Source organism: Heteronotia binoei, chromosome 1, assembly GCF_032191835.1.
Source record: "Heteronotia binoei isolate CCM8104 ecotype False Entrance Well chromosome 1, APGP_CSIRO_Hbin_v1, whole genome shotgun sequence".
Classification (NCBI taxonomy): domain Eukaryota; kingdom Metazoa; phylum Chordata; class Lepidosauria; order Squamata; family Gekkonidae; genus Heteronotia; species Heteronotia binoei.
In genome coordinates this window covers 115,723,281-115,750,063 of record NC_083223.1, presented here as the reverse complement: position 1 = coordinate 115,750,063, position 26,783 = coordinate 115,723,281, and the positions used below count along the sequence as shown (strand labels likewise).

Sequence of the window (26,783 nt, the reverse complement as noted above, 5' to 3'; positions counted from 1 at the left end):
AACCCTTCAAGCAGATCCTGCAGAAAAGAACAAGTTCTATGCTGATCTACACAACCTCGTACGGAAGACCCCTACAGAGGACAAGGTGATCATCCTTGGCGACTTCAATGCCAGAGTAGGTAAAGACTCGGAAGCCTGGAAAGGAGTACTTGGCAAACACGGCATTGGCAACTGCAATGACAACGGGCGCCTCCTGCTAGAATTCTGCATGGAGCACCAGCTCACCATCACCAACACTATCTTCCAGCAGAAGAACAGTCTGAAGACAACCTGAATGCACCCACGGTCCAAGCACTGGCACCTTATCGACTACATTCTGGTGCGCCAGAGAGACCTTCGAGATGTCTTACACACCCGAGTAATGCCCAGTGCAGAATGTCATACGGATCATCGTCTTGTACGCTGCAATCTCCGTCTTCACTTTAAACCCACACCCAGGAGAGGAGGTATCCCTCGGAGGAAGTTTCAGGTTGGCAGTTTCCAGTCAGCCGAAGTTAAAGCTGCCTTCCAGGCAAAACTCCAGTCAAGAATTGAGGACCCCAGTTGCCCCACAAACCCTTCTCCAGAAGCACTCTGGGAACACCTAAAAACTACCGTCCTGCAGATCTCTGAAGAAGTCCTCGGGTTCTCCACAAGGAAGAACAAGGACTGGTTTGATGAGAACAATCAAGAGATCCAAGATTTACTGGCGAAGAAGAGATCTGCCTACCAAGCACATCTTGCTCAGCCCTCCTGTCCTGGGAAAAAAGCAACCTTTCGCGCTGTATGTAGCAACCTCCAGTGCAAGCTTCGAGACATTCAGAACGAGTGGTGGACCAAGCTTGCTGAGAGAACCCAGCTGTGTGCAGACACTGGTGATTTAAGAGGGTTCTACGAAGCCCTGAAGGCAGTATATGGTCCATCATATCAGACTCAGAGTCCCTTGCGTACTGCAGACGGCCAAGTGCTCCTCACAGACAAGGCATCCATATTGAACCGGTGGTCAAAGTATTTTCAGGTTCTCTTCAGTGCCAACCACGTAGTTCAAGATTCAGCAATTCACCTCACCCCACTTCAACCAGTGAAAACAGAGTTGGATGAGATCCCCACTCTAGAAGAGACTGTTAAAGCCATCAATCAACTGAAAAGTGGCAAGGCAGCAGGAGTTGATGGAATTCCACCAGAGATCTGGAAGCATGGGGGCACAGTACTACATAGCTCACTTCACAAAGTACTTGTCACCTGCTGGGAACAAGGCAAATTACCACAGGACTTTCGCGATGCAATCATCATCACCCTATACAAGAACAAAGGGGAAAAGTCAGACTGCTCCAACTACCGGGGGATAACCCTGCTCTCCATCGCAGGCAAAATCCTTGCCAGAATACTCCTGAACAGACTGGTGCCCGCCATTGCAGAAGAACTCCTCCCAGAGAGCCAGTGCGGCTTCAGAGCTAACAGGAGCACCACCGACATGGTATTTGTTCTCAGGCAGCTCCAAAAGAAATGCAGGGAACAGAACAAGGCTCTGTATGTGACTTTTGTCGACCTTACCAAAGCTTTCGATACCGTGAGCAGGAAAGGCCTGTGGCAAATCTTGGAACGTTTAGGATGTCCCCCATCACTGTGGGTGAATCAGTTCTGAAGACAGTCCAGCAGTTCAGCTACCTGGGGTGCATCATCTCCTCAGATGCTAAGATCGACAAGGAGATTGACAACAGGCTGGCAAAGGCAAACCGTGCCTTTGGCCGACTGCACAAAAGAGTGTGGAGCAACAAGCATCTGAAAAAAAGGCACAAAGATCAATGTTTACAAAGCGGTTGTGATGACAACCCTCATCTACGGCTCCGAATCGTGGGTTTTATACCATCATCACCTGCGACTCCTTGAGCGCTTTCATCAGCGCTGCCTTCGCACCATCCTCAACATCCACTGGAGTGACTTTGTGACCAACACTGAAGTTCTCAAGCGGGCGGAGTTTACCAGTATCGAGGCACCGCTGTTGAAGATGCAGCTGCGCTGGGCAGGGCATATTTCTAGGATGGAAAACCACCGCCTTCCCAAGATTGCCCTGTATGGCGAACTCTCCACCGGCCATCGAAATAGAGGGGCACCAAAGAAGAGGTACAAGGACTCCTTGAAGAAATCCCTTGGCACCTGTCGCATCAACCATCACCAGTGGTCTGACCTAGCCTCAGATCGCAAAGCGTGGAGGCACACCATCCACCAGGCTGTCTCTTCTTTTGAGAACGCACGCATAGCTGGTCTTGAGGACAAAAGGAGATTGAGGAAGAATCGCACTGCTACAGCACCAACCCTAAATCAGACTTTTCCCTGCAGCCACTGTGGCCAGACCTGCCTGTCCCGCATTGGTCTTGTCAGCCACCAGCGAGCCTGCAGCAGACGTGCACTATTGCATCCTTCTTAAATCTTCGTTCGCGAAGCCAAGCCGAGAGAGAGAGAAACATTAACCATGAAAGAAAAATGGTGTAAGCCAGAAAGAAGTGGCAAGTCCCAGTCACTACTAAAAAAAACCTGTCCATAAAAGGGTTGGTTTCAAGAGCTGTTGCAAACTTAGCAGCCAGATAATTTCCCTGTGTGTGAAGTGCAGACTGAGAAGCCTCTCTCCTCTCCTTTCTCTCTCTCACCCCTCCTCACCTCTCCTTCCTTTCTCTATCTTTCCCTGTCATCTGTCCCCCATCTTTCTTTCCCCCAAAAGTAACTTGACAGGCCATGCATGCCCTCTGATATTGTGATATTGAAATCATTTAACATCTTGACTGTTTTCTTTGTGCTTTTGAAGTTATTTTTCTCCAGATTGCCAGCTCTGAGTTGGGAAATACCTGGAGATTTTGGGGTGGCGCCTGAACGGTGGGCATTGCCTTCTGACACACTTCTGGTGATGACAGGGGATGTGGTGTATGCAAATAACTTATGCAAATAAGTTATGCTAATGAGTTCCTGGAAAGCTTTTCTACTAAATGACCCCTGCACATAAATCAATGGAACAATGCTACTGATACAAAATGTTTGAATTTACTAGCATATCTGTAGGTGGCAGTCCTACCTCCACTTTTCTTTTGTGGCTGGCAGGGATAACAACCCATTTGAGGTCAGCTTCCCTGCCAGTCAGAGGCATTATCATCTCTGTACTCCTCTTAGGGACCAGAATCAGCACTACAGCATCCCCAGGTAAGCCCTGGCCTTGATTAGGCCAAACAGTCACCTTGGCAGTGCCAAGCAATGTGGTGGCCCTGGATCCATAGGGATGGCCAACGAAGTAACACCGACAGCAGCTGCCTCCCCAGAGCCAGTGAAGTTGGGAGGGCCAACATATGACAGGGTGAAGGGAGGGAGGAAAGGGGTGGGGGAACCATTGGAGGAAGTCCTGACAGGTTTGCAATGGCCTGCCCTAGGATGGAGGCCATTGGGGGATACTAGCATAAGCCTGTCCCTCCTGGAGGCCCTTATGAGGCAAGCTCAGGGCATGGTTGAAGAGGATGCAACCAACCTCACCCTTGTTGTCTGGGCAAAGCATGTTGGTGGGAGAGAGAGGGCACTAGGGTGCAGTCAATCCCCGTCCTCACCTTGCTGACCTGCCACTGGAGGGAAGGGATCCTGGAGGGCATGGCAGCCCCAGACCACAGTCTGGGGGATGAGGAACCAAATATAACATTATATAGCTATGCAACAGCAGGTTTAATTACAGTTGTGGAAGAACAGTTGGTTTTATATCCTGCCCTTCATTACCTGAAGAAGTCTTGCAGCGGCTTACAATCACCTTCCCTTTCTCTCCCACAAAACAGACATTCTGGTCCCTCTGTGGTAGGTGAGGCTGAGAGAGCTCTGAGAGAACTGTGACTGACTCAAGGTCACCCAGCTTGGGTGGAAGAGTGGGGAATCAAACCCAGTTCTCCAGATTAGAGCCCACCAGTCTTAACCACTATACCAGGGCTGTCAGACTTACACACCTGGCTTGCCCAGGGCTTCAATCATGCCTGCAGTAATTTTCTTCCCCTCTCCTCCCCCTCCTGTCCTCACCCTTGAAGCTCCAAGAGTACCAGTGAGGTTCCCAGCTCCTTCTGCCTTGTTTTTGCCTGATTCAACTGGAAGCTCTTCTGGGTTTGCAAAGCTGCAAAGAAAATATGGAATGGATTTTCCATTATGGCCTCTGCACCCAGATAGACTGGTCTGTCTTGGCTCAGAGACTTTAATGGAAAATCCATTCTGTTTTCTTTGACACTTTGTGCTGCAATGTATTTTAATGGAATGGAACTAAAACAGTTTCATGTTTGCAGCATTTATGGCTAGTTGAAGCTCCTTGCAAATAAAGGGTTGATGCTTTGATCCAGCTTAAGTCAGCTGCTGAATGGACCTGAGAACTGGTGCCTAGTGAGTACTCTAACCTGGGAACCCACGTCCAAAGGAGAGCCACTGTTAATCTGAATAGACCTGGTGGGGGAGAAGGAGAAGCTTGCAATGCCCAGACTCAGAGCATTTTATATTTTTAGTTTCTGCTGTGATCCTCATGCTTTTTCTTGAGGTTTTATTTTTAAAATTGCATTGCTAAAACTCCACTATTCCTCACCTTTCCATTTTAAACAAAATATCACTAGAATTTTAAGCATGTTCATTTTCCAATGTATGGCCAGTTGAAGCTGTTGCTTGCTGGAATGGTCTCCTTGCAAATAAAGGGTTGATGCTTTGAGGCAGCTTGTCTCTGCTGAATGGACCTGAGAACTGGTGCCTAGTGGGTACTCTAACCTGGGAACCCACAGTCAGAGGGGGATATTACACTGGAAAGCCATTTCCAGTCTGAGTAGATCAGGGTGGGTGGGGGGAGAAGCCTGCAATGCCCAGCCATTACATGCTTTCCTAGGCTCTGAGCATTTTATATTTTTAGCTTATATTTTTAGTTTCTGCTGTGATCCTTGTGTGTTGATGTTTTATTTTAAAAATTGTATTGCCAAATCCCACTATTCCATTTTAAACAAAATATCACAAAAATTAAAATATGTTTGTATATTAAGTTTAAAAAATCTTTGTGTTTATCTGTATCCTTTATAAAGTTTATATTTTCACTACCTGGCATTACATTTATGACATGCATGGCTCAGTTCCACAAAGTCTCATTTGTATCAAATCCATCCCTCATAACAAATGAATTCAACTCTCCTGCACTATACCATGCTAGCTCTGATGAGGCTGTTGGAGGGGAAAACCATGCATAGCTCCTCCAAGGCAGTATTATTTATAGCCCACAAAGATCATTTTAAAGCAGTTAATCTAACAGCTATATATGATTCAGAACAATATCCAAGAGCTAAAATAAGAAGAGATTCCTAAAAATGTTACTCATCAACATTAAATAATTCACAAATAAGGTTGAATAAAAGCTGGTGTGTTTGTTATAGTAAATAGCCACAGACATTTTTCATGCAACTGTGACAATTAAAATAAATCAATCATTTATTCAAATTTCTTCAATGCTGCTAATCTAGAGATTAGTTCATTTATATACTCCACTTATAAATATTACTTGTTGCTGATAAGAGCTTTCAATGACCCCTGCATTGATAAACTGTCACAAAGGTACTCTTCAACTGATTTGTTCTTACATTCATTATTTCCCAGCCCCCAGGTTTGAGAAAAGAGTGATGACTTGCCATCAGACAGGAAAAGACAGTCAGAAATAGTACTCAAAAGTAGCACCCATCAAAATAAGTAGGAGAATTCCCAAGCCTTCTTCATAGCAGGTGCTTTTAGCCAAATATAACTCCATGTGGATATACAAAAAAGGAAATGGAAGACTATTTATACGTGTTGAGTTTTCTGCTTCATGCCTCAGAGAGTACTCAAACAGGTTTCTCAGCTGCTAAGGAAGCATTGCTAAAAGGCTATACATTTTAAGAATACCACTTGAAAGGGCCTTCTAATTCAGCCTCCTGTTTACATATGCATACTCTTGTCCATGAACAATGTAAGCCTACCGCAGATGTACGACAACTGCATTATTATCCTGTTCAAATAACAGTGCTTTCCCATTTTTAAATCCAAAGATATTGTTGCCAACCATAGACCTGCAGTATAATTCAATCTGCTGGGAACATGTTACCCTAGGGTTGCCAAGTCCAATTTAAGAAATATCTGGGGACTTTGGGGGTGGAGCCAGGAGACTTTGGGGGTGGAGACAGGAGCAAGGCTGTGACAAGCATAAATGAACTCCAAGGGCGTTCTGGCCATCACATTTAAAGGGACTGCACACCTTTTTAATGCCTTCCCTCCATTGGAAATAATGAAGGGCAGGGGCACCTTCTTTTGGGGCTCGTAGAATTGGACCCCCTGGTCCAATCCTTTTGAAACTTGGGAGAGACACTAGATGCTATACAGAAAATTTGGCACCTCTACCTCAAAAAACAGCCCCCCCCCCAGAGCCCCTGACACTCGCGGATCAATTCCCCATCATTCCCTATGGGAATCGTTCCTGGAGGTGCATAATGGCTATGGGGGTGGAGCTTCCCCCCGCTGGCCAGCTGGCTGGGGGAGGGGGGAAGCCTGTAAAACCAGGGGATCCCCCGCTGGGACCTGGGGATTGGGAAGCCTATGTTACCCATACTCTATTCCAGGGGTTGTTTTGTAGAACAATATGTGGTGGGGCTCATCCAGGGATTGTTATGCAGCTGCACCAACTATTCAATGGACAAGGTAGGTAGGTGGGGAGGAGGAGGGGGAACTCTCAGAAAGCTTCAGGAGCTGTGCACCTGTGAGCTCCTGCTAAATTCAAGGCCTGCTGTTTTTCATTTGTTTCCAGTTAGTTTCTGGGCCAAATTCAAAACAATGTTTAAAGTATATCAAGGATTGCTTCTCCAAATATAGATCTGCTAACACACTGGGGCATCATTGGTGGTTCCTCTCTGTATGTCTCCTGCCTGACACAGAAGGTGGCTATGATGTCATGGGTCTGCCTGAGGACACCTCGTCAGATGAAAAGGAGACAGAGGAAGCCAGATCCAGCCTCAGATGCTGCAGGAAAACCCGCTGAACAAGGAGGAAACTTCATCAAATGCAGAGGTCTTGGACTGAAATCACTGTGCCATACCCACAGTCCTGCAATGCGGGACCACAAGAAGAAGCCCTGTAGCCACCAAACTCACTCCCAGAATCACCAGAGCCCTTGGAACGCTGGAGAAAGTAAGCCCAGAGGGAGGTGCAGGACCTGCATTGTAGTGTGAAGTTGGCAGCCCAGCTTTGGTCAACTTTTGCCTGTGAATTTGAGCCAACACGTGATCAAAACTCCCAAAAGCTCATACCCTGCCACAAATTTTGCTAGGTGCTATTGGTCTCCTGCTCCTTTCTACAGGATCAGGACTGATACCTATGCACTGCTCAGCCACTGATGAGTTGTACTTGCTCCTGAATGACTCAGCAGGATCTTTCTGATAAAAGCAGCCAGGAAAGGTTGAGAGTGTTTGGAAGCAACTTGTCCACAACCTATGTGTGACTGACATTGGTTCTGTGCCTTGTTCTGGATTGTCACCCGACTTGTGTCCTTCAGATTTGCCCTTAGGGGTGTATAATGTTTTTTTTTATCCAATCTATTGGAACCCCAAAATTTCAGGATTTACAAAAACATTCAAAACAATCCAATAATCTAAGTATACAGATAAAATACAGAAATCTTAAAACAAACAGATGATGTACAAAGAAGAAGAAAACCTAGAGGCATACCTGTACAAATTAAAGATATGCTTTTTAAAATTACAAACATGCTTAAACCATTAGCATTTTTGCAATATTTTGTTTAACAGTCTTTGCTAATTGACACCTCTTGCTCTGAATTACTGCATCAAAATCTGGAGACAATGCCTGTGCTGCAGCAATCTTGAGTATGCTGTTCAGGTGTGTATCTGTAAACTGCAAGCCTACTTTTCATTTATTGACATTCATTACAGAAATCTCATGATCAATGCTCTGAGCCTAGGACCCAGGGAAAACATGAAATGGCTGGGCACTGTGAAGCAGAAAACCTAAGTTGTTTCGTGTGCTGGTCAAGAATATGTGAAGGCATCATGACACAAAGTGAGAGCTCTGTGCTTGTCCACAAAACTATAGTCTTCTCCAGAGAAATAACTACAACTTCTATGAGGCTGTGCAAGAATAGAAAGACTTTGTATAGGGTCAGGATCAGCCTACTATCTGGAAAGCCTAGGTTCCAAATCCCCAGTCTACAATGGAAATTTATTGAGTGAGCTTAGCCTGGGACACACACTCTAAGCCTAATCTACTTCACTGGTTTGTTATTATTCCTTTTCTAAATAGTTAACTACTGAGAAAGACTGGATCATGATGGCATGAATACTGTGAAAAAGAGGAGGTGATGGGAGAAAGAAACCCAGTTGCACCCAAAAGAGCTGTGGCATAACAAGCCAATAAATTGCATACACAATGTAGCATGGCACAGGAAATGTTATACCTTGAATAAAACATCATGGGTCTTAAAGGTGCCACTGGACTCAAACTTCATTTCACATACACACACCCAGAAGCGGGCAGGAGGGAGAAAGGCAGAGCCTCAGCCAATTCAGGAAAGAGAGGATAGCCTTTGTATCCTGTGCAATTGAGGGAGCCTGGCAAAGCAAGCTCTTAATCATTCCCTCCCTCCCCAAGGGAAGAATGGGGAGGAGCCTCAGACAATAAAGGGAAAAGAGAATTGTCTTTCTATCTATGAAGGAGCCAGCCAAAGCAAGGTGTGATGCAGCAGCAGCACCAGATAAGAAAGCAAGAGAGAACCGGTTGATCATGAGTTGGATACAAGCCGTGCAGGAGCTGGTTCTAGCCTGTGGGCCATATATTTGACACTCCTGGCTTAGGGCCTTGAAGGTCAAAAGCAAAACCTTGAACCTGACCTGGTACTCAATCTGGAGCCAGTGCAGCTGCCAAGGACAAGGTTGAATGAGTGTAGTTAATTGTGTCCCCAGAAGGACCCAGGCTGCTGCATTCTGGACCAGTTGTCACTTCTGAATCAGACACAAGAGCAGCCCAGCATCCAGCAAGTTACAGTAATGAAGCCTAAAGGTGATCAATGCATGGATTACAATGCTAGGTCACAGTGAGACAGGTAGGGGGCAGTTGCGGGATCTGGCATAGTTGGGAAAATGCCATTCCGGCAACATGTGTGATCAGGGCCGCCATTGATAAAGAGGCATCCAGAAACACACCCAAGCGCTTAACCATTTGCGCCAGTGTAAGAGCCGGGAATTGGCACCCAAATCCTAAGTCTTTCCAACCCAGCTACTGCTGGATTCAGTCCCAGCTGATGGTTTTAGCCACCTCACAATGCCCTCCAAACCCTTTCTCAGATTTCCTGGGGTAGTGTCCATCCGTTCATGAGCAGATATAGCTGCTACATCTATCAGATACGGCTGATACTGTCTGTCCATCCATCAGAAGATACAGTATACTGATTCCACCCTAGCCCAAAACTCAACACCAGCCTGGTTTAAAAAGACTGCAGAAGAAGCATAGGGAAACAGCTGAGAGGCAGGGAGCAGTTTCCCCATCTCTCAGCGGTTTTCTGGGGGGTTTTCTGCACTCTCTGGTTCTAAAGAGACTGCCCAAAAAAAAAAAAAAAGCTGGGAAAAAACAGCTCAGATGTGGGGATCAATCTCCCTGCTTCTCAGCTGTTTCCCCGTGAGTTTTTATGCAAAAAAAAAAAAAGTGGGGAAATTTCTTGGACACAGTGAGCAATTTCCCTGTCTTTCAGCTGTTTTTCTCAAGTTTCTGCAGTCCCTTTAAACCATGCTGCTTTAAAGGAAATGCAGAAGAAGCTGGGGAAAACAGCTGAGAGACATAGAAAAGTCTCCTTGGCTGAATACAGATGACTTATTTGGGCAACACAGGAACTCCCCATAACTAGATTTAAATTGAGTGTTCAAACTTCCACATCTTGGCCCCACATCGCTCCCGCCCTTATGTCATCTTCCAGCATATCTCTGCTGCCTTAAAAAGCTACCACTTACTAAGTGGTAGCAAATCTCTGAAGTGCTTTGCTGTCACCTTTCCTGGCTGTCTGAATGGCCAGGGAGCACCAGGGAAGCACCTCCCATGTGCTTGAACAGTCTGACCACTCCTCCAGAGCATACAAAGCCTGTCCCTCTTCCTGCAGCAGAGCATGTGCTGTCTGACAGCTCTGGGGCTTTTTTTCTCAGCTGGGAGGCTGCTGCTTCAAGCTGCCTGTCTGTACCCAGCCCTTGATTCTCAGATGTTTCCCCCTATCTTTTTGGTTCCTGAAAATATTTAGGATTTTTTCCCCCTGAAAAATCCTGGATACTTTTGGGATGCTGAAATATACCCCAAAAATACCAATACAATATTTTTCAGGTAGATTTTTGGCTAAGTAAGATCTGAATTCACACCCCTATTTGCTTTGACACCTGAACTACTGAATACTTGTGGTATAACCCCTGGCCTTACCTTTCAAATTTATCCTGCCAGGGTTGGGGTTATCTCTGGGGGCTACTGCTTGGTTTTGCAAGGGTATGTGTGACTGGATCTATGTGTTGGCAGTCCTTCAAATGTTACAGCAGTCCCACAGCAGTAATGTTTAAATCAGGGCTAGGAAACCTCTGGTCCGCGGGCCGTTTACGACCTGTGAGACCCCTCGGACTGGCCCATGCTGGCCTCCCCAGGCCCAGCTGACCAGTGGGGATCACTGGCCTGGGCCGCACACTGGCCTCTCTGGGCCCAGCTGGCCAGCGGAAATCGCTGGGCCAGGCCGCGCTGTGCACCGGCCTCCCCAGGCCCAGCTGGCCAGCGGGAATCACTGGGCTGGGTCACACTGCCCCGAGTGCTGCATCTTGGTGGACTGCAGCATGGATGAGCTGCCCGCCAAAATTTTGCTCATTTGTCTGCAGGATGGCATCAGGCAGAGACCCCACGGCAGAGCAGGAGTCAGTGCGGGCGGCAATTGTGCCTTGGGCAGCCCCACCTCCTAGGGCAATGGGGGGACCCCGAGCAGCCACAGTGGGGGCAACCCTACAGCAGGGAGAGGAGGAGGAGGAAACTATTCTTCACCACTGCTCCACCAGGCTGTCACCCCACCGCGACTGCAGCTGCACTCACCGGCTCTTGTAGCAGATCTGCTGCTGCTGCAGGCAGCTCAGCCGCAGCCAGGCTGAGGGAACTGGCAGCCACCAGCCACAGCACCCTGCTCAACGTAAGCGGCAAGTGCCCAGGCCGTGTTCTTTTCCCCCCTTCCTGCCTTTTTCTTTCCTTCCCTTGCTCTGCAAATGCACAGCGCTCCACCCCAGCCACTGCGCTGCTTGCACACCCACCTGGACCTGTCACAACAACGTGCACAAACAACCCCCCCCCTTCAGAGGACCTGTTATTGTTTTCTGACCTGTGTGCAGGCGTATGTCCTGATTTGCCCTTTTTTCAAAATTAGCGTCATACAGCGCTACCCACTTTTGAACAGGACCATTTGTCTTAGTTGATTGGCAACGTTGTTGGATTTCCTATTGCTTTTTTCAAATTCTGGTGGGAGAAAACCCCCATTTGGTGGCTGTGTGTGTCAGTACAGACACATAATGCAATTACAGCTTTCTAATGAATTCCTAGGGAAATGGCAGTATCTTTTTTTAAAATAATCCTTTTTTTTATTACCCTACTATGTGGAAGGGAACCATTGGAAAACAGAAGAAAAATCCTATACATACTTTTAAGTCTTTTGATTACTTTTAAGTCTTTTAATTGCTGTATGGAAAAAGTGTTCTGTGCAACATGAAAGCTTGCATACTTTGTGAACATTGATTGGACCTGAGAAAGGTGTTGTTTTACTGATTTTGTGAGTTTGGCATAGGAGTAGCTAAGACCTGCCAGAACCCCCTTCTTTTCCCCATTTTTTCTCCACATTTCATTATTTAATTTTCTTCTCTCTCTCTCTCTCTCTCGAGCCTGAATGGTGGGTGTTTTGAAGGGCGGCTGGTGGGGTATATGGGTGCCTTGAGTCTGGTGGGAGCAGCTGCAGTTTCTGCATGAAGGGAGGGAGGGAGGGAGGGAGGGAGGGGTGGGAGCCAGCTACCACCAGTTCAACTTCCACTTGATTATCCCAAATGGTGCGGCCTAATATGCTAATATTTGGGGGTGTGGCCTAATATGCTAATGAGTTCCTTCTGGCCTGCAAATGATGTCATAAATTTCTAAATGGCCCTTAGCAGAAAAAAGGTTCCCCACCCCTGGTTTAAATGATACCATAGAGTAGATTCTGTGACTCCTTACACATACAGGATGCTTACCTGGGTTATGAGAATAAAACACATGCACTTATACAAAATTTATGTATGGTGACTAAAATTATGTTATACTGGTCTGTTTCATGTAGTAATGAAAAATTCGATACAAGCAAGGTTTTCTTTTTCTTATCCCTGATGGCCACTGCATGTATTGAAAATTTATCAGCTGAACATCTGAATCTACCCATAGCATATTTTTCTTCAAGAATAGCTACAGTAGACAACTTAAAGCTGTATTCTTGTGAAATTTTACAATTTATTTTTAAGACTGCAATTCTTTGCCATCTATGGTGATACATAATTTACATAAACAAAAGTAAGCTATCCAATTGGCAACAAAAATCTGAAGTTCTCTTGGCTAAAATCCCTCTGGACATCAACTGGCAAATATTGTTTATTTCCCGTGATTAGCATTAATGGATAAAGTGCACTTGATGGATTTACTTTAATTTACAAGCGTCTTTTTGAAGTCTCTGATGTCCATCTCATTTCTCAGAACAATGTAAGAAAAGAAATGAGAAGAGATAAAACAAAAGAAAATGCACAAACATAGAGTTTACTCAGAGAAAGACTTGATCCCATATCACATTTCTGTATTAGCGTTTCCAAATGAATTTGGAGTCATGTAGATTTCTCAAGCTATCTCTTAAATATTTATTGAACACTGACACTTTATTTTGAGTCCATGTAATACCACAGAACAAATAAGCAACTTCAGTGGAGAACTAGAAGCAGCAAAGTTTCATAATATAAGCTCAAAACAATTAAGATAAAGAAATCCAGTTTCCACAATTGCATTGTATGGCTCATTGTTTGGCAAGGAGATGAAAAGGCAATTAAATGAAATGCTGATTAAGTACACTTTTAATATTAAAAATCAAATTCAAAAGACACAAAAATAATAGCAAAATTTAACAGGTGCACTACAAACTGAAAATAATTTCATCAAGTAATATTAAGTCCATTGGAAATACCTTCTTTGATGGTTAATGTTTATCTGCAACATTAAATAAAAACCATTTTCTTGGCTCACAAAGCAGCTAAACAAATCTGGAACAGATAATGTCATATCTAATTAGGAACCTCATATGACATCATTGTTCCACATTTCTGATTGTGGGCAAACAATGGGAAAAATATATTCATTACTAATATGAACATTTTGGCATTCAGAGGACATTTGCTTTAAAACAGTCATTGCATAAAATATTCTGAGAAAAGGAAAGTAAAATCCTGTTTGACACTTGCTTACCTTTCACAGCGTGAGCCAGAATACCCAACAGGGCATTCATCACATATTAATCCACGACTTCGCTCCAAATGGCACGTTGGGCTAAAACTGTGTTGTTTATGTAGTGCATGAAGAGGAGCAAAAAGAAAGCACAAAAATAAATTCATTAGTGGTATAGTTATTGTACTTCTTCAGAAAGTGCTCCTTTCAAAACAGAGCATAGAGAAAACTCTTCTGGTTTCACAAATGGGGCTTAGGTTTGGCTCCAGCCAGTAGAGAACTTTAAAATCACCCTGCTATTTCTGCCGACACTGTATATAGCTCAAACGGGTGGCAGCATTCAAATGACATGTTGTTATGGGATTTTAGTCTATCAATGAGTTGCTACACCATTTAAAAACAGGAATGTACAGCTGTTTCTCTGAGCCCTTGAAGGCCTGGCAATACACTCTATCCCAGACTGTGTTCCCCACTTAAATCGCACGAGCTAAAAGACAGTTGACTGGAAAGTTCTGTAAATTCAGATTACATGGATAGTGAAATAAAATTACTCCATTAAAGAAGGTAGGTGAATAGGAAATGGTACAGTAATTCTTTCAGTGTCTGTCAAAGCCTTATAGTTAAGATTTCTAAATGGGAATAAGTTACACCTTAACCTACCTACACAATCACAGTCAAAGATATACACAAGCGGGAATAGTGTAAGTTAAGGACAATTTCCACCCTTCAGGACATACTCTTTAGGAAAGATTCTAATAAAATTGTGAAAAAGGAATCACAGAGCGACAATTATTCTGGTTTATTTATTTCAGGATCCTGAAATTCTTTTAAGGAACCAACTGGAAACTGGCATAGCAATCAGACATCTTCCATCACTTCGCCTACTCTGAAATTTCAAGCTTTCAAAGGAATCACAGCGACAATTATTCTGGCTTATTTATTTCAGGATCTTGAAATTCTTTTAAGGAACCAACTGGAAACTGGCATGGCAACCAGAAATCCTCCATCACTTCACCTACTCTGAAATTTCAAGTTGATTTTATAACTAAGAGCCATAGCTTTATATTTTGTATCTCAGGCTTTCCTTTTATTTTTTTCTCCCACAAATATAACAGCAGTAACACAGTTGTATCTCAGCAGCCCAGTCATTTGCATGTTTACACTCCCTTAGGATTGTATTTTACTCTAGCTGTGTGCCTCTGCCTTGTAGCATTTGTTTGCTGTGTTTTTCCCCCTCTAGTATCTGAGTGACATACTGTAATGAGGTAATCTGCTGGCATACTGGAAGATACAATCAGTTTGAAACAACAGGGTATCTGTCACTCTACTATTTTAAAGAGATCCATCTTCAATTATTCTATCTTTTATTTCACTTTGAGATTTGTCATTTGCCAAATGACATAGCAGTAAACTGGGAGCTGTAGGACAATGCTTGGTTAAAAGTGAGGGGCGTGGAGGGATAAATATGAGCAAGCTTGGAACTGTTGTCATTTTATCACTGAAATAAACATCCACAAAATTATTTCAGATACTAATTGCATCACAGAAAAACAAAAAATCAGAAAGACATATTTCTACTGGAGAATTAAAGCCTGTTCAAGGTTGTGGAGCATGTATGAAGGTCACGTACACACTTCTATAAGTGGTTAATGTATCCAAGGCCCAACATGGTCATTTGGTAGCCTATGACCCACATGTAATCCATGTCCTTTTTGTGTGTGTGTGAACAGGTCAAGAGTGCAAGTACACTGATTCTTATTGAGAGGTAAACCTCTCATTTCACCACACATAAAGTGGAGGTAGGAGCCATGAGAAAGTCGCATGCAGCTTATTGTATGATCTGCCTATGAGATCACCCAAAAGATGTCTGCATCTCCAGAACAATCTCTTGTCTGTCAAAGAGATAGTTACAAATAGACTCTGGAAGACCCTACAAACATCTCTATTGAATTTTTCAATAAATTGTGTGAACTTCTTCCTATCACGACCTGCCCAGGGCTGGAGTATTGAACAAATCCCTCATATGAAGGTCAGCAGCAGGATCTGGAAACCATCTCTGGACAAAGATTCCCCAAGACCCTGAGCAACTTGGGAGCAGCCCAAACAGAAGGCTCCCGCCTTTGAGTCAGGCCCATGATCAACAGTCTCAAAAAAACAGGGCAAGGCTCCTGGATTCTCCCATGAATTCAGAAGATAGGTCTAAGTGATAGGCCTGCACAGGAGAGGATTCAGATCACAACTTATGGTCCTGCAAGTGAGGAAAACTTCTCCTCCTCCCAGGATCATGGCCCATCTAAGTACTTGCAAAATAAGGTCCCGGAAACATCATAATGAATGGGTGGGGCTGTTTCCCTCTAGGAGTATTTAAGCTTCAATTTTGGTTGAAAGTGGTATGGGTTCAACTACATCATTATGAGCATTGTAGGAGTAACCTGTGCTTGCTATGTTTTTTGAGCCAAAGAATGACAGATGCTAACTCTGCTCTGGAAGGGGGCAGCTTTATTGATGGTCCCTGGATGGTTCCTTAGGTGTTCTTCCCCTGTCTTAGTATCCTGCTAAATGGAGGGGAGAATATTTTGTGGACCAATTTATTACAAAGCCATTGAGAAGCTGACTGGGGAAAAAGAAACTATGAAGAATCTGGCCCACAGGCTCAAGAATTTGGTCATCCTACTCACACTTTAGTGTTTCTCCTGGCATCATTGCCAGAGGCCCAAGTTGCCAAACAGTTCCCTCTGAATTATGGAACTTTTGTATAGAGTGGCACAGAGAGCTGCTTTCAGAAAGGAAATCTATTTTAAGTATGGATCTGAATAAAGTTTACTCTGCGAAGAAGAGCCCTGCTGGATCAGATCAATGATCCATCTAATCCAGCATCCTGTCTCACACAGTAGCCAACCAGTTCCTCTGGATGTCCAGCAACAGGGCACAGAGACTGAGGCCTTCCCCCCAAGTTGCCTCCTGGTTTTGGGATTCAGAGACTTAATGTTTCTGAATGTAGAGGTTCCCTTCAGTTACCATGGCTATTAGCCACTGACATACTTATCCTCCATTAATCTATCTAATCCCCTTTTAAAACAATTACTGTGGCCATCATGACATCCTCTGGCAGAAAATTCCACATTTAATCACTCTCTATTTAAAGCAGCATTTCCTTTTGTCAGTCCTGAACCTACTGCACATCCGTTTCCTTGGATTCCCTTGAGTTCTAGTATTTTGGGAATCCAAAATGCTCTTTGTCAACTCTCTCCACCCCATGCATAAATTTATAAACCTCTATTATGTTTCCCCTTAGTAAAAATGCCTGTTACAGACCCCCCCTCTCTATATTCCTAATGACTGAATCACGCACTATGCTGTAAGAGAATTATTTCTTTTTTGTAGAATCTATGCAAGCCAATTTTTAGAACTACATATCCATATTAATAGTCTTTTAAAAACTGGTTGACAGTACCTTATCAAAGAAACTCCAGTGATAGTTTAACGTAACTTTTATATCTCTGAGTTTACCACTTACTTGTTTGAAGGGATACTCAGTGGACAAGCACACAGTTGACAATCATCAGGTTTCCCTGTAGTAGCATCTCCATAGAAACCAGGAAGACATCTATCACAGTATGGGCCACCTGTGTTGTGCTTGCAGTCCTAAATAGGTAGAAGATACAAACTTCCTTTTTAGAATATTATAGCGCAAGAATTGCAAATTGCAGTAAAATACACAGTCCATCATCCTATTAAATTAAAGGATGCTTGGGCTTGCACAAAGATATCTAGTTGGTATTTCCCCTTTCACCGTTCTTCAGGGAGCAGTCTTCTACTTTCTTTACCAGTTGCAGCTCAAGAATCCTTTTCAAGGGCAAACCCATCTGGAGTACATTTCAATACATCAATATTCAGCTTTAAAAGATATGGATCTACAGGAATATATTATCTCTAGGTCCTGACAAAAATCATCCACCAGGCAGTTAAACCTTTTCAGTTTCTAAACCAAGGCTCACATCAATGTAACAGTTAAGGAGAGCATTACTACTTCACTGGGGGAAAGTCAATCACATGAACTATCTTCTGATTTAAAATTTCAATTTTTTTGCTCTTAATAGCAGATAAAAGTTCTTATCTACTCTGATCCATTAATAATGTATATTTCAATGCTCTTCTACGTTTGTACACTCATGATTCAGTTATATAGCTCAAGTGTAAGCAAATCTCTATTTTTTTTGTTAATTATAAAGTCTGACCACTGTGACTGTCCATTAATACCCAGAAGACTTATCTTTGAATGCTCATCAGTATACCTATTACCATCTTCCATTAAACCAGTACCCTCAACATATACATCTACAGACTTTGAAATAAGTTATCAAAGAACCTTGTTAACTAGGCTTCCCAGCCTACCTGAATGGTTCTTTGGAGTATTTGTGTCTCCTGTGCTCTGCTCCCTCAGCAAGCTGACAATCAGCACTTTAATTACTTTTGTATTGTAAATATCCAAGTTTTCACAGATAATCTATTTTTTAAAAAAATTACTTGCGGTAAAGATTATTTAAAATATTGACTAAATATTGCTATTGTTACCATTGTAGTTTTCAACACAACAGTAGCTATTAACTGATGACTTTTGCATGACTTGCTCATTTGTGCTGTCATTTTAAAAACAATGTGTAGTCCTTTGGCACTAAGATTATGTGACAGATATGGAAAACTCTGTCCAAATTTTCAATGAAGTCTGGATATTAAATTGAAGAAAAAATAATCTATTTTATACAGTATTCCTTTGCACCAGCTACTTTTCTACTGAAAGCAGATTCATCATTTACAATAGCAGCAAGTAGACACCTGTGTGTGGCTTTTTCCTATACAATTCCAGTAAACAGAGACTGAAGTCACATCTGAGGATAAATGTCTGTCATCACTGCATTACTCTCAATAAAACAGGTATTCCAATTTGTATCCACAGCTAGCTCAACTAGTCATCCTACATATTGCTATTTGCTGCTATATTGAATTCCATATGCATTGGATTTATTCAGCAAAATAAAATTAGCTTGAGATATTCCACAGATAATAACATGGATATGTAAGAAAGCTGGAAAAACTGTAGAAATAAAAGTACTTCTACTGAGTACTGTAATAGGAACTAGGATTATGTTAGTTTATTAAACGATTGTCAGGGCTTTTTTTGAGCAGGAATGCACAGGAATGCAGTTCCGGCTGGCTTGGCGTTGGGGGTGTGGTCTAACATGCAAATGAGTCCACACTGGGCTTTTTCTTTTTAAAAAAGCCCCGTGTGAAACAATGGTGATGTCAGGGGGCGTGGCCTAATATGCAAACGAGTTCCTGCCGGGCTTTTTCTACAAAAAAAGCCCTGATGATTATTATCAGAAATAAGAAAATGGAGCAGGAAGGACTGCATGACTCCACAGGAGATGTAATGGGGAGGAGAGGAGTGCATCAGCTTGCAATGAACTTTTGACTACCACACCCAAGTTTTGTTCATCGGGAATCTAACACTGTTACATGATTGTTCTGAACTCTTTTTCAACTATACGTTATGGTCCTTCATCTGCATTGCAGATAACATGAGTACAAAACAACGCACATGTTCTTCACATGTTACTAATCCGCTAGCACTATGGCAAGGTACAGAATATATGTAACATGTTGGAACTTTTTAAGGTTTAAGGCTTGCACTATTTACAAAAGAAATCATTATATATACCATAAAGGCAAAGTGACTATATACATATAGTACCTACAAGACTGTGCTGTGGATCAAAGGACCTTCCAAGTTACTCTGTGTTAGAAAAGGTTTTTAAAACATAGGCCTATGTTACAGCAGTTGAACCAAGCTCTTATTATGAGTCAAAGAAACATAATTCAGCTTCTTTTCAAGTGTATTTCAAAGCTTGGGAAGAGTCAAAAGAAGTAACATATCAGTAAATTAGCTGCCTAAATTGTCTGTTGTATTACTGCAAAAACACCATGAATAGAAATGAGGAGGCCAAAAGGCTCAGTACAGAAGAAAAATCCTTTGATGTGAAGCATTTCTCTTTTTTCAGCACTCAAACTTCTCTCTGTCTCTTTCACTTCAAAAGGCTTATGATCCAAATTGAATTGCAGCATTTAACAGTCTGCATTGGTACCTACCAATTCTACTTCACTTACAACCAGCAAGAAATCCCAAAATAGATATCCAAGATTTTGTTTCTTTGTGCTTTGTTTTTATAGGATGATATAGTGCACTGATAAAGATACCATAGTGAAAGCACTGGATAAGTGTAGATAGATTAGGTAGATGCTATGTTATTGTTTTCAGGACTGTATTTTCCCCTTTCTTCTCACTAGTGCAGTATATCTTCTAGATAATAGATAACCAATAGCAGAGTACAGATAACCAATAGCAGAGTTCTATAAATCAGAACTACCAAGTCAATGGTTAGCACTGCAGCAACTTCTACCAAGAACAAATGCTTCAAAATGTTTTTGCTTAGCTCTCCAAAAGCCTTGCCAGACACTACCTGGCTATATATCCAAATTTATGACTGAATACATTAATGACTATATCCAAACTTATGACATAACAAGGAGCTGCATCCTGGCTCCCTAGGTCCCTGATGAATGTACAAACAAGAAACATATATTTCTAATCATGTTTTAGTCATATTTTGCAGGGTTTTTTCCCATGACTCTTGTCTTCTCATAATGTGATAAAAGTACAATAACCTCAGCTTGGTCATGTTTTATTCTAGGGATAATTCAGCCTTTCCCCCATTGTTTTTACCCCTGATTATATTCATAATTACAATAAAAACATTTTTCGAAGTGAAAAAAAAATATTTCACAGTTTATCTGAAGGCTTAAAAAAACTTAAGATGTATAACATAATGTTCCCCCCTCAACTAAAGTCAGTAATCTCCAAGATTTGGTCTACACATGCAGTGAAATGACATGATAATGGCACAGCCCTGAAGTGTCAAAATGGCTGTAACTGCTTTAGAATGTGTGTGTGTGTTAAGCGCCACCAAGTTGCTTCCAGTTACAGCAACCCTATGAATTAATGGCTTCCAAAGCATCCTATTGTAATTCGGCCCATCTACGGCCGCGCTGCAACAGCGGCCATAGCTCGGGAGGCCGTGTTTGCTGCCTTGGAGGGGGAAGAGACTGGGAGGCTTCCTGGGCATCTGGGGATTCTGTAGGGGCGGGGCGTCGGGACTATAAGAGTGGTGCAGTTCTTTCTCAGCTCTTGGAACAGGCACGCGTTGCCTGGCCGGAGCCGAGTGGTTGGGAGGCCGGCGATTGAGGCAGCAGCGATAAGTGGCAGCGGTGAACTGCGGCGCGTTGGGCAATCAGTGGCTGGCTAAGTCAGGGTGTAAGAGCTTGAGCGGGAGTGGGGCGCTGTTGGGAGGAGGCTCTGTGGCGACGGTCCCTTAAGCGGTGATTATTTACAGCTGGGGGATTTGGGGGTGTTGGCAGTGGAGTGTGCTCTCCTTAGTACCCACTCACCCCTCTCCACAGACAGACCATTCCACCCCCCCCTCCACCTTGAACAGGGTTTTGTAGGGGGCATTTTGTGGGGATAAGAGGGTGATAGATCCTCAGAGGGGGTATTTGGTGGGTTGGGTATTGTAGTACCCCCCTTCTATTTTTTATCTTCCTTACTCGGAAGGGGGCTCTGTGGCTCAGTGGCACAGGCTTGGCTTGACAGCCCTTGCTGTGTCCTAAGGCTCATATGTTTTACCATGGGGTAGTCTCCTTTAGAAGGCGATGCAGGTAGGTCTATATATTGGCAGTTCCAGAGATGGGGCCTAAGAAGGGGCAGGGAGCGCCTAAGGGCAAGCAGCCTGCTCGGCCTCAGAGGAAGAGGGTGTGTATTGATAAGGTTGTGGATGTTGCGGAGGAATTGGCTCGGACGTGGCATGTGATTATGGAGCAGCTGGGGGCCCTTGAACATGAAAGGGGGTCTTCTGGGGCATTGTCGGGGGGTCCGGACGTTCCAAGACTACTGGGCGGTCTGGTGCGATTTCCTTTGAGCAAGAGGTACTCGCACGACTTTCTGTGTTACAGAAAGGCAGCGATGGCAGGGAGCAACCGTAGGAACAAACGCTGGGAGTGGAGCCTGACATGGAAGTGGAGTCTGTTGAAGGTGTGGAGGTCCAGGAGTTGCTGGGTGAACTGGAGCGGCCCGCACAGTCAGCGCCAGTGGCGGTAGTGGTCGCACCATTGCCTGGTGATGGTAAGTATTTACAACCCCAACGAGCCCAAACATGGCCTTGGGGTATGTGGGGTTCCCCTTCAACACCAGTGGGATCGGGTGCAGCTGGCGTTGCTTCCCCATTTATGGGGCAGGGGGCGCCGTGGGTATACCCAGGTCAGCAGGGTCCAACGTGGGCGGTAGGGGGCCCTTCTCAGCAGGGGGCAAGTCAGGTTGATTAGGTGGGGTTATACAGTCTCAAGTTGGGGTCCCAGCAGTGACACCGGCGCAAGAAGCCCCAGGGCAAGGAGTGCAGGGTGTTCTCCCATGGGGGGGGGGCAGATGATGATGCTGCAGCAATCAGGGTGGTCTAGTGGTCAGTGGATCGCATAGGGCTATTTGCCCAATCCCTATGGGTCGGTGCCATTTCCAGCTCTCCCTTTTGGAGATACAGCGATTCCATTGGGGGACCATTTGACACCTGCTACGTGGGAAAGAATTTTACGGGGGTGAATACATGGATGTATTTAGCCTGCTATATAGGGAATTAGAAAAGAAGGAGAAGGAGGACCTTGACGAGGAAGAGAAAGAGAAACTGAAACGTAGGAAGGTTGACAGGACCCGGGCTAACTGGTTGCCGGGTTTCCTGATTTATGCTGGGGTTATTGCGAGGGCACAGCCTTTCCGGGCTGTGCCTTTGTTCCAGTACTGTGATATTATCTATCGGGCATATATTGACTTTGTCGGTGCAGCCTGGATGCAGTATGATGAGGCCTTCCGAATGAGGGCGGCGATTAACCCAGCCCTTCCTTGGAATTAGATAAATCAACAGTTGTGGCTCCAGCTGATGTCTCCTGCTAAACCCCATGCAGGTGATCGCACAGATAGCAGCCACCTTGTCCACAAGCTGCAGAGCATGTCAGGAGCCCGTGCAGTAGTGGGCCAGTCGGTTCAGCCCCGACTGTTATGCTGGGAATTTACTTCCCAAGGCGTTTGCTCAAGGAAAGCTTGTAAATTTAAGCACGAGTGCCCATTGTGTGGTGGATCTCATGCATTTTCAGCCTATACCAAAGCCAAGACAAGGAGTGGCACCAAGCGAGCAGAGGGCGGGAGCAACCCGCTACAGATTGGAAAAGGGTCCCAGCCCCATTCGGCTAAGAGTACTTAAAAAGTTATTAGAGGGATATCCTTTAGTGATTGATAGAGTTTATTTGTTGGATGGTTTTACTAACGGTTTTCAGATTCCGTATCAGATGCCATACAGGGCAAGCGGGTGCCCTGTATGGCATCCAATCTTTGTTCTGTTAAGGGTATGGAGAAGATAGTGAAGGAAAAAATTGCTAGGGAATGCTGGGAGGGTCAGGTGATTGGCCCATTTGAGGCTTCTCCCATACCCAGCCTCAAGGTATCCCCCCAGGGGTGGTGCCTAAGAAGGTGCCTGGGGAATACCGCCTTATTCACCACCTATCTTACCCAAGGGGGATCCGTGAATGATGCCAATTCCCAAGCAGCTTTGTTCTGTGCGATACACCTCCTTTGGCCAGGCAGGCAAAGTGGTGTGGGAGTGTGGAAAGGGGGCTGAAATGGCAAAATGCGACATTAAGTCAGCATTTCGTCTGTTACCCGTCCACCCTAGGGATTTTGAGTTGTTGGGTTTTATGGTAAGTATTTCATGGATCGAGCGTTGCCAATGGGCTACTCGATTTCCTGCGCAGCCTTTGAGCGATTCAGTTCCTTTTTGGAATGGGCGCTCCAAGTGAAGTCAGGGTTTACCGAAACGGTTCATTACCTTGATTACTTTCTTTCCATGGGTCTTGCTGGCTCAGGGCAATGTGCCAGACTAATGGATGTATTTGTCCAACTGGCTGACGAGATAGGGCACATGAAAAGACAGAAGGCCCGGCATCTGTTTTGACATTTTTGGGTATTGAGTTGGACTCTTGTAAGCAAGCCTTATGGCTTCCGGATGACAAGGTCCAGGGGCTGTGGAGGTGCATTGCAGCAATTAAAGGGAAACACAAGGTGTCTCCGCTGGAGCTTCAGCAGCTCGAAGGGCATTTGTGCAGAGTACTTGCTCCAGGAAGGGCATTCCTGAGGCGACTATGTGATGCAATGGGTTCTCTCCGCTTGCCTCATCATAGAATGAGGATAACCGCAGATATGCGAAAAGATCTGGAGGTTTGGGAAGAATTTTTGGAATCCTTTAATGGGATCTCTTTTGGGAGGGATGACATGCGAATTGAAGCTGACCTCCAGATAACTTCTGATGCTGCGGGTTCCATTGGGTTTGGGGTATTTTTTAGGGGGCACTGGTGTGCTGGGAGGTGGCCCAGGGAATAGTTGGCTGGTCGGCTCTGCAGAGATTTAACATTTTTAGAGTTTTTTCCCATTGTAGTGGTGTTGTGGCTCTGGGGAGATCAACTAGCCAAGCATGTGGTACATTTTTGGTGTGACAATTTGGCTGTGGTTCATGTGATTAACTCATTGTCCTCCAGATCTGTACCTGTAATGAACCTGGTTAGAGCTTTTACATTGCGCTGCCTTCAATTGAACCTGCTGTTTATGGCTAAGCATGTGCCTGGTGTTTGTAATGGTGTGGCGGACGCCCTGTCTCACCAACAGATGGAACGTTTTCACCAGCTGGCTCTGGAAGCCGACCCATGGCCGGTCAGGATGCCTCAGGACCTGTGGCTGCTTGAAGGGTCGAAGCCGGTAGGGCAATCAGTTTAGCCTTGGCTCCAAGTACCAGAAGAGCATATGAGAGGGCTGTTCGGCAATTCAGGTTATTTAGAACTGCAGGGGGATTGTGGGACATTTAGCCCGTGCCTGTGCTGCATTTGATGCAGTTTTTAGTACACCAAAGAGAAAGGGGCTTAGCAGTTAAGTCCATTAGAGGGCAGTTGGTGGCCATTGCCTTTGTTAGTAAGGCTCAGGGATTGGCTGAGAACACGGGGGACTTTAGGGTCCAGAAGATGCTGGAGGGTTGGTCTCGGGAAAGGGGAACTCAGGCTGACTTACGACAGCCTATTTCCCCTTCCCTGAGGTGTCTGTTTCACAATATGAAGTTGCCCTGTTTCACGCAGCAGCGCTGACAGCCTTCTTTGGGGCTTTCAGGGTTAGCGAACTGGTGGTACAGTCATGTACGGATCAGTCTAACCGTGCCTTACGGGCCATTGATGTTACCTTTAAAAGTGACCAAGTTGTACTGATGGCTAGGCGATCCAAAACAGATCAGCTGGGCAAAGGCGTAACAGTTATTCTTGGGCCTTGTGGGGAGGTTGGTTTGTGCCTGGTCAGGGCATTGCGGCAGTATGTGGCAGTTAGAGGGCATGCAGAGGGACCGTTATTTTGTCACAGGGACGGTTCTCTGCTTATCAAATTCCAATTTTGGGCAGTAACGGCATGGGCTTTGGATAAACTTGGGCTTAAAGGTGTTAAATTTGCCACCCATTCATTCAGGATTGGAGCAGCCTCCACAGCGGCGGTGATGGGGTACCCGGGTCCTGTAATACAGAGAGTAGGTCAGTGGTGTTCTGCGGCCTACCGCTCTTATTTGTGTCCTTTGCTTTATCCAGTTTGAACATGGGAACCTTGCCTCTGTTGGGCAAGTTAGTTTCTTGGTTGACTGTTTTTTCCTTTCAGGTGCTGTGGCTCATCAAGAGAGGCTGCGGATCCTCGTTTGCGGGCACAGTTTTGTGTTCTGGGCGGCCCACTACGCACGGAAGTCTTCAATTGGTTCCCAATTGGGTCTCACCAAATGGGCCGTGGTAGAGTGGCAGGGTCACCGTGGGCTGCGGTGGCCCAGTTACTGCCTCTCTTATTTCAGGGGAGGAGGGGTTCTCTGCCCAATATACTGGTCATACACCTTGGTGGTAATGACTTTGGGTGGATGAAAGGGAAGGCCCTTTCTCTACAGGCGGTGGCGGACCTGCAGGTCAGCATGGGGAGGTGGCCTGGGGTTAGGGATGTGCATTCGGTTCGGCCGAGCCGTATTTACAGCTGAATCACCACTGATTCGGCTGTATACGGAATAGGCTGCAGCCGATCCCCATAGGCGCCCATTATATGGCAGCCGAATACGGCTCGCCATATACTTACGAATGGTTATTCGGAAGTATACGGCTGTCAATTCAAAAGGCAGGAAAGTAGCTTCTGCAGCCTCAAAGGAGCTGCTTGACTACTTTCCCGCCTTTAGTTGCTTTTTCCCGCCTCTCCCATAGCCTCCCTGGGATCAGGGAGGGGGGAGGGGGAAGAGGAGCCCCAGCAGCCAATCCAAAGCTTGCATTTGCAAAATGCATTGCAAATGCATGCTTTGCAGGGCTTTTTAAGGAGTCTTCCTTCCTGGCTGGACTCTTCCATTGCTGCTGTGTGTGAGAGATTGTGTGGCTGCTGGCTGGCCCTTGGCTTCAGCTGCTGCCTGCTGCTCTCTCACTCAGCCTTACCAGACTTCCCTGGACTAGAGAAGACAAGGTAAGACAGTCTTGGGGTTCTTGTTTTTATTTATTGTTGGTAAAAGGACTTTTTAAGACTTAGAGTCCCTTTACTTATCCAGATTTGGGTGGTGGTGGTGGTGGGGTAGCTTATTTGGGGTTAGGGGGTTAGGGGTTTCTGCTTGGGGAGGGGGCCTGGGGTGGGGGGTTTTGCCAATTTGCCCATATCTTAATTTAGTGAGAGGACTTTTAAAAGTGCAGTGTCCTTTTACTTCTCCTGATTTGGGTGGCTTGGATTTCTTGGGGTTAGGGTGAAGGGTTTTTTTGGGGGGGAGGGGTTGGCAAAGTTTCTGTATTGTTAAAAGTTATTTTTTTTTTACTGTTTTAAAAGTATTCAGTGTTTGATTTGTTGCTGCTGTGTTGTGCTGCTGCTGTTACTCTTCTCTTCGGGTTCTTGGGGGGCGTGCTGTTTGGCCTAATTCCCATTGTTTAAAAGGCCACTTTTGTCCCCCTTTTCCTGGTTCTGGTTTTAGGGGGTGGGGGTGTTGTTGACTTATTTGGCCTGAGCTTTCTTGTTGGTGAAAAGGCCACTTTTTAACACTTGGCCTTTTGTGATTCTGCTGGTTTTGTTTTGGTTTTTTTAATTACCTCTGGTTGGT

The 26,783-nt window shown here is 44.9% G+C and overlaps 1 protein-coding gene across 8 annotated transcripts in view; it reads right to left on the bottom strand.

The window, feature by feature from the left end:
* LAMA2 (laminin subunit alpha 2) overlaps positions 1-26,783 on the bottom strand; it is a 900,941-nt gene that overhangs the window by 326,172 nt on the left and 547,986 nt on the right. For all 8 annotated transcript variants that reach the window (XM_060239150.1, XM_060239173.1, XM_060239164.1 and 5 more), the window contains 2 exons: positions 17,021-17,148; positions 13,525-13,611 (listed from right to left, as the gene is read on the bottom strand). In XM_060239150.1, the coding sequence (XP_060095133.1) occupies positions 13,525-13,611; positions 17,021-17,148 (215 nt within the window). The remainder of the gene's footprint in view (positions 1-13,524; positions 13,612-17,020; positions 17,149-26,783) is intronic.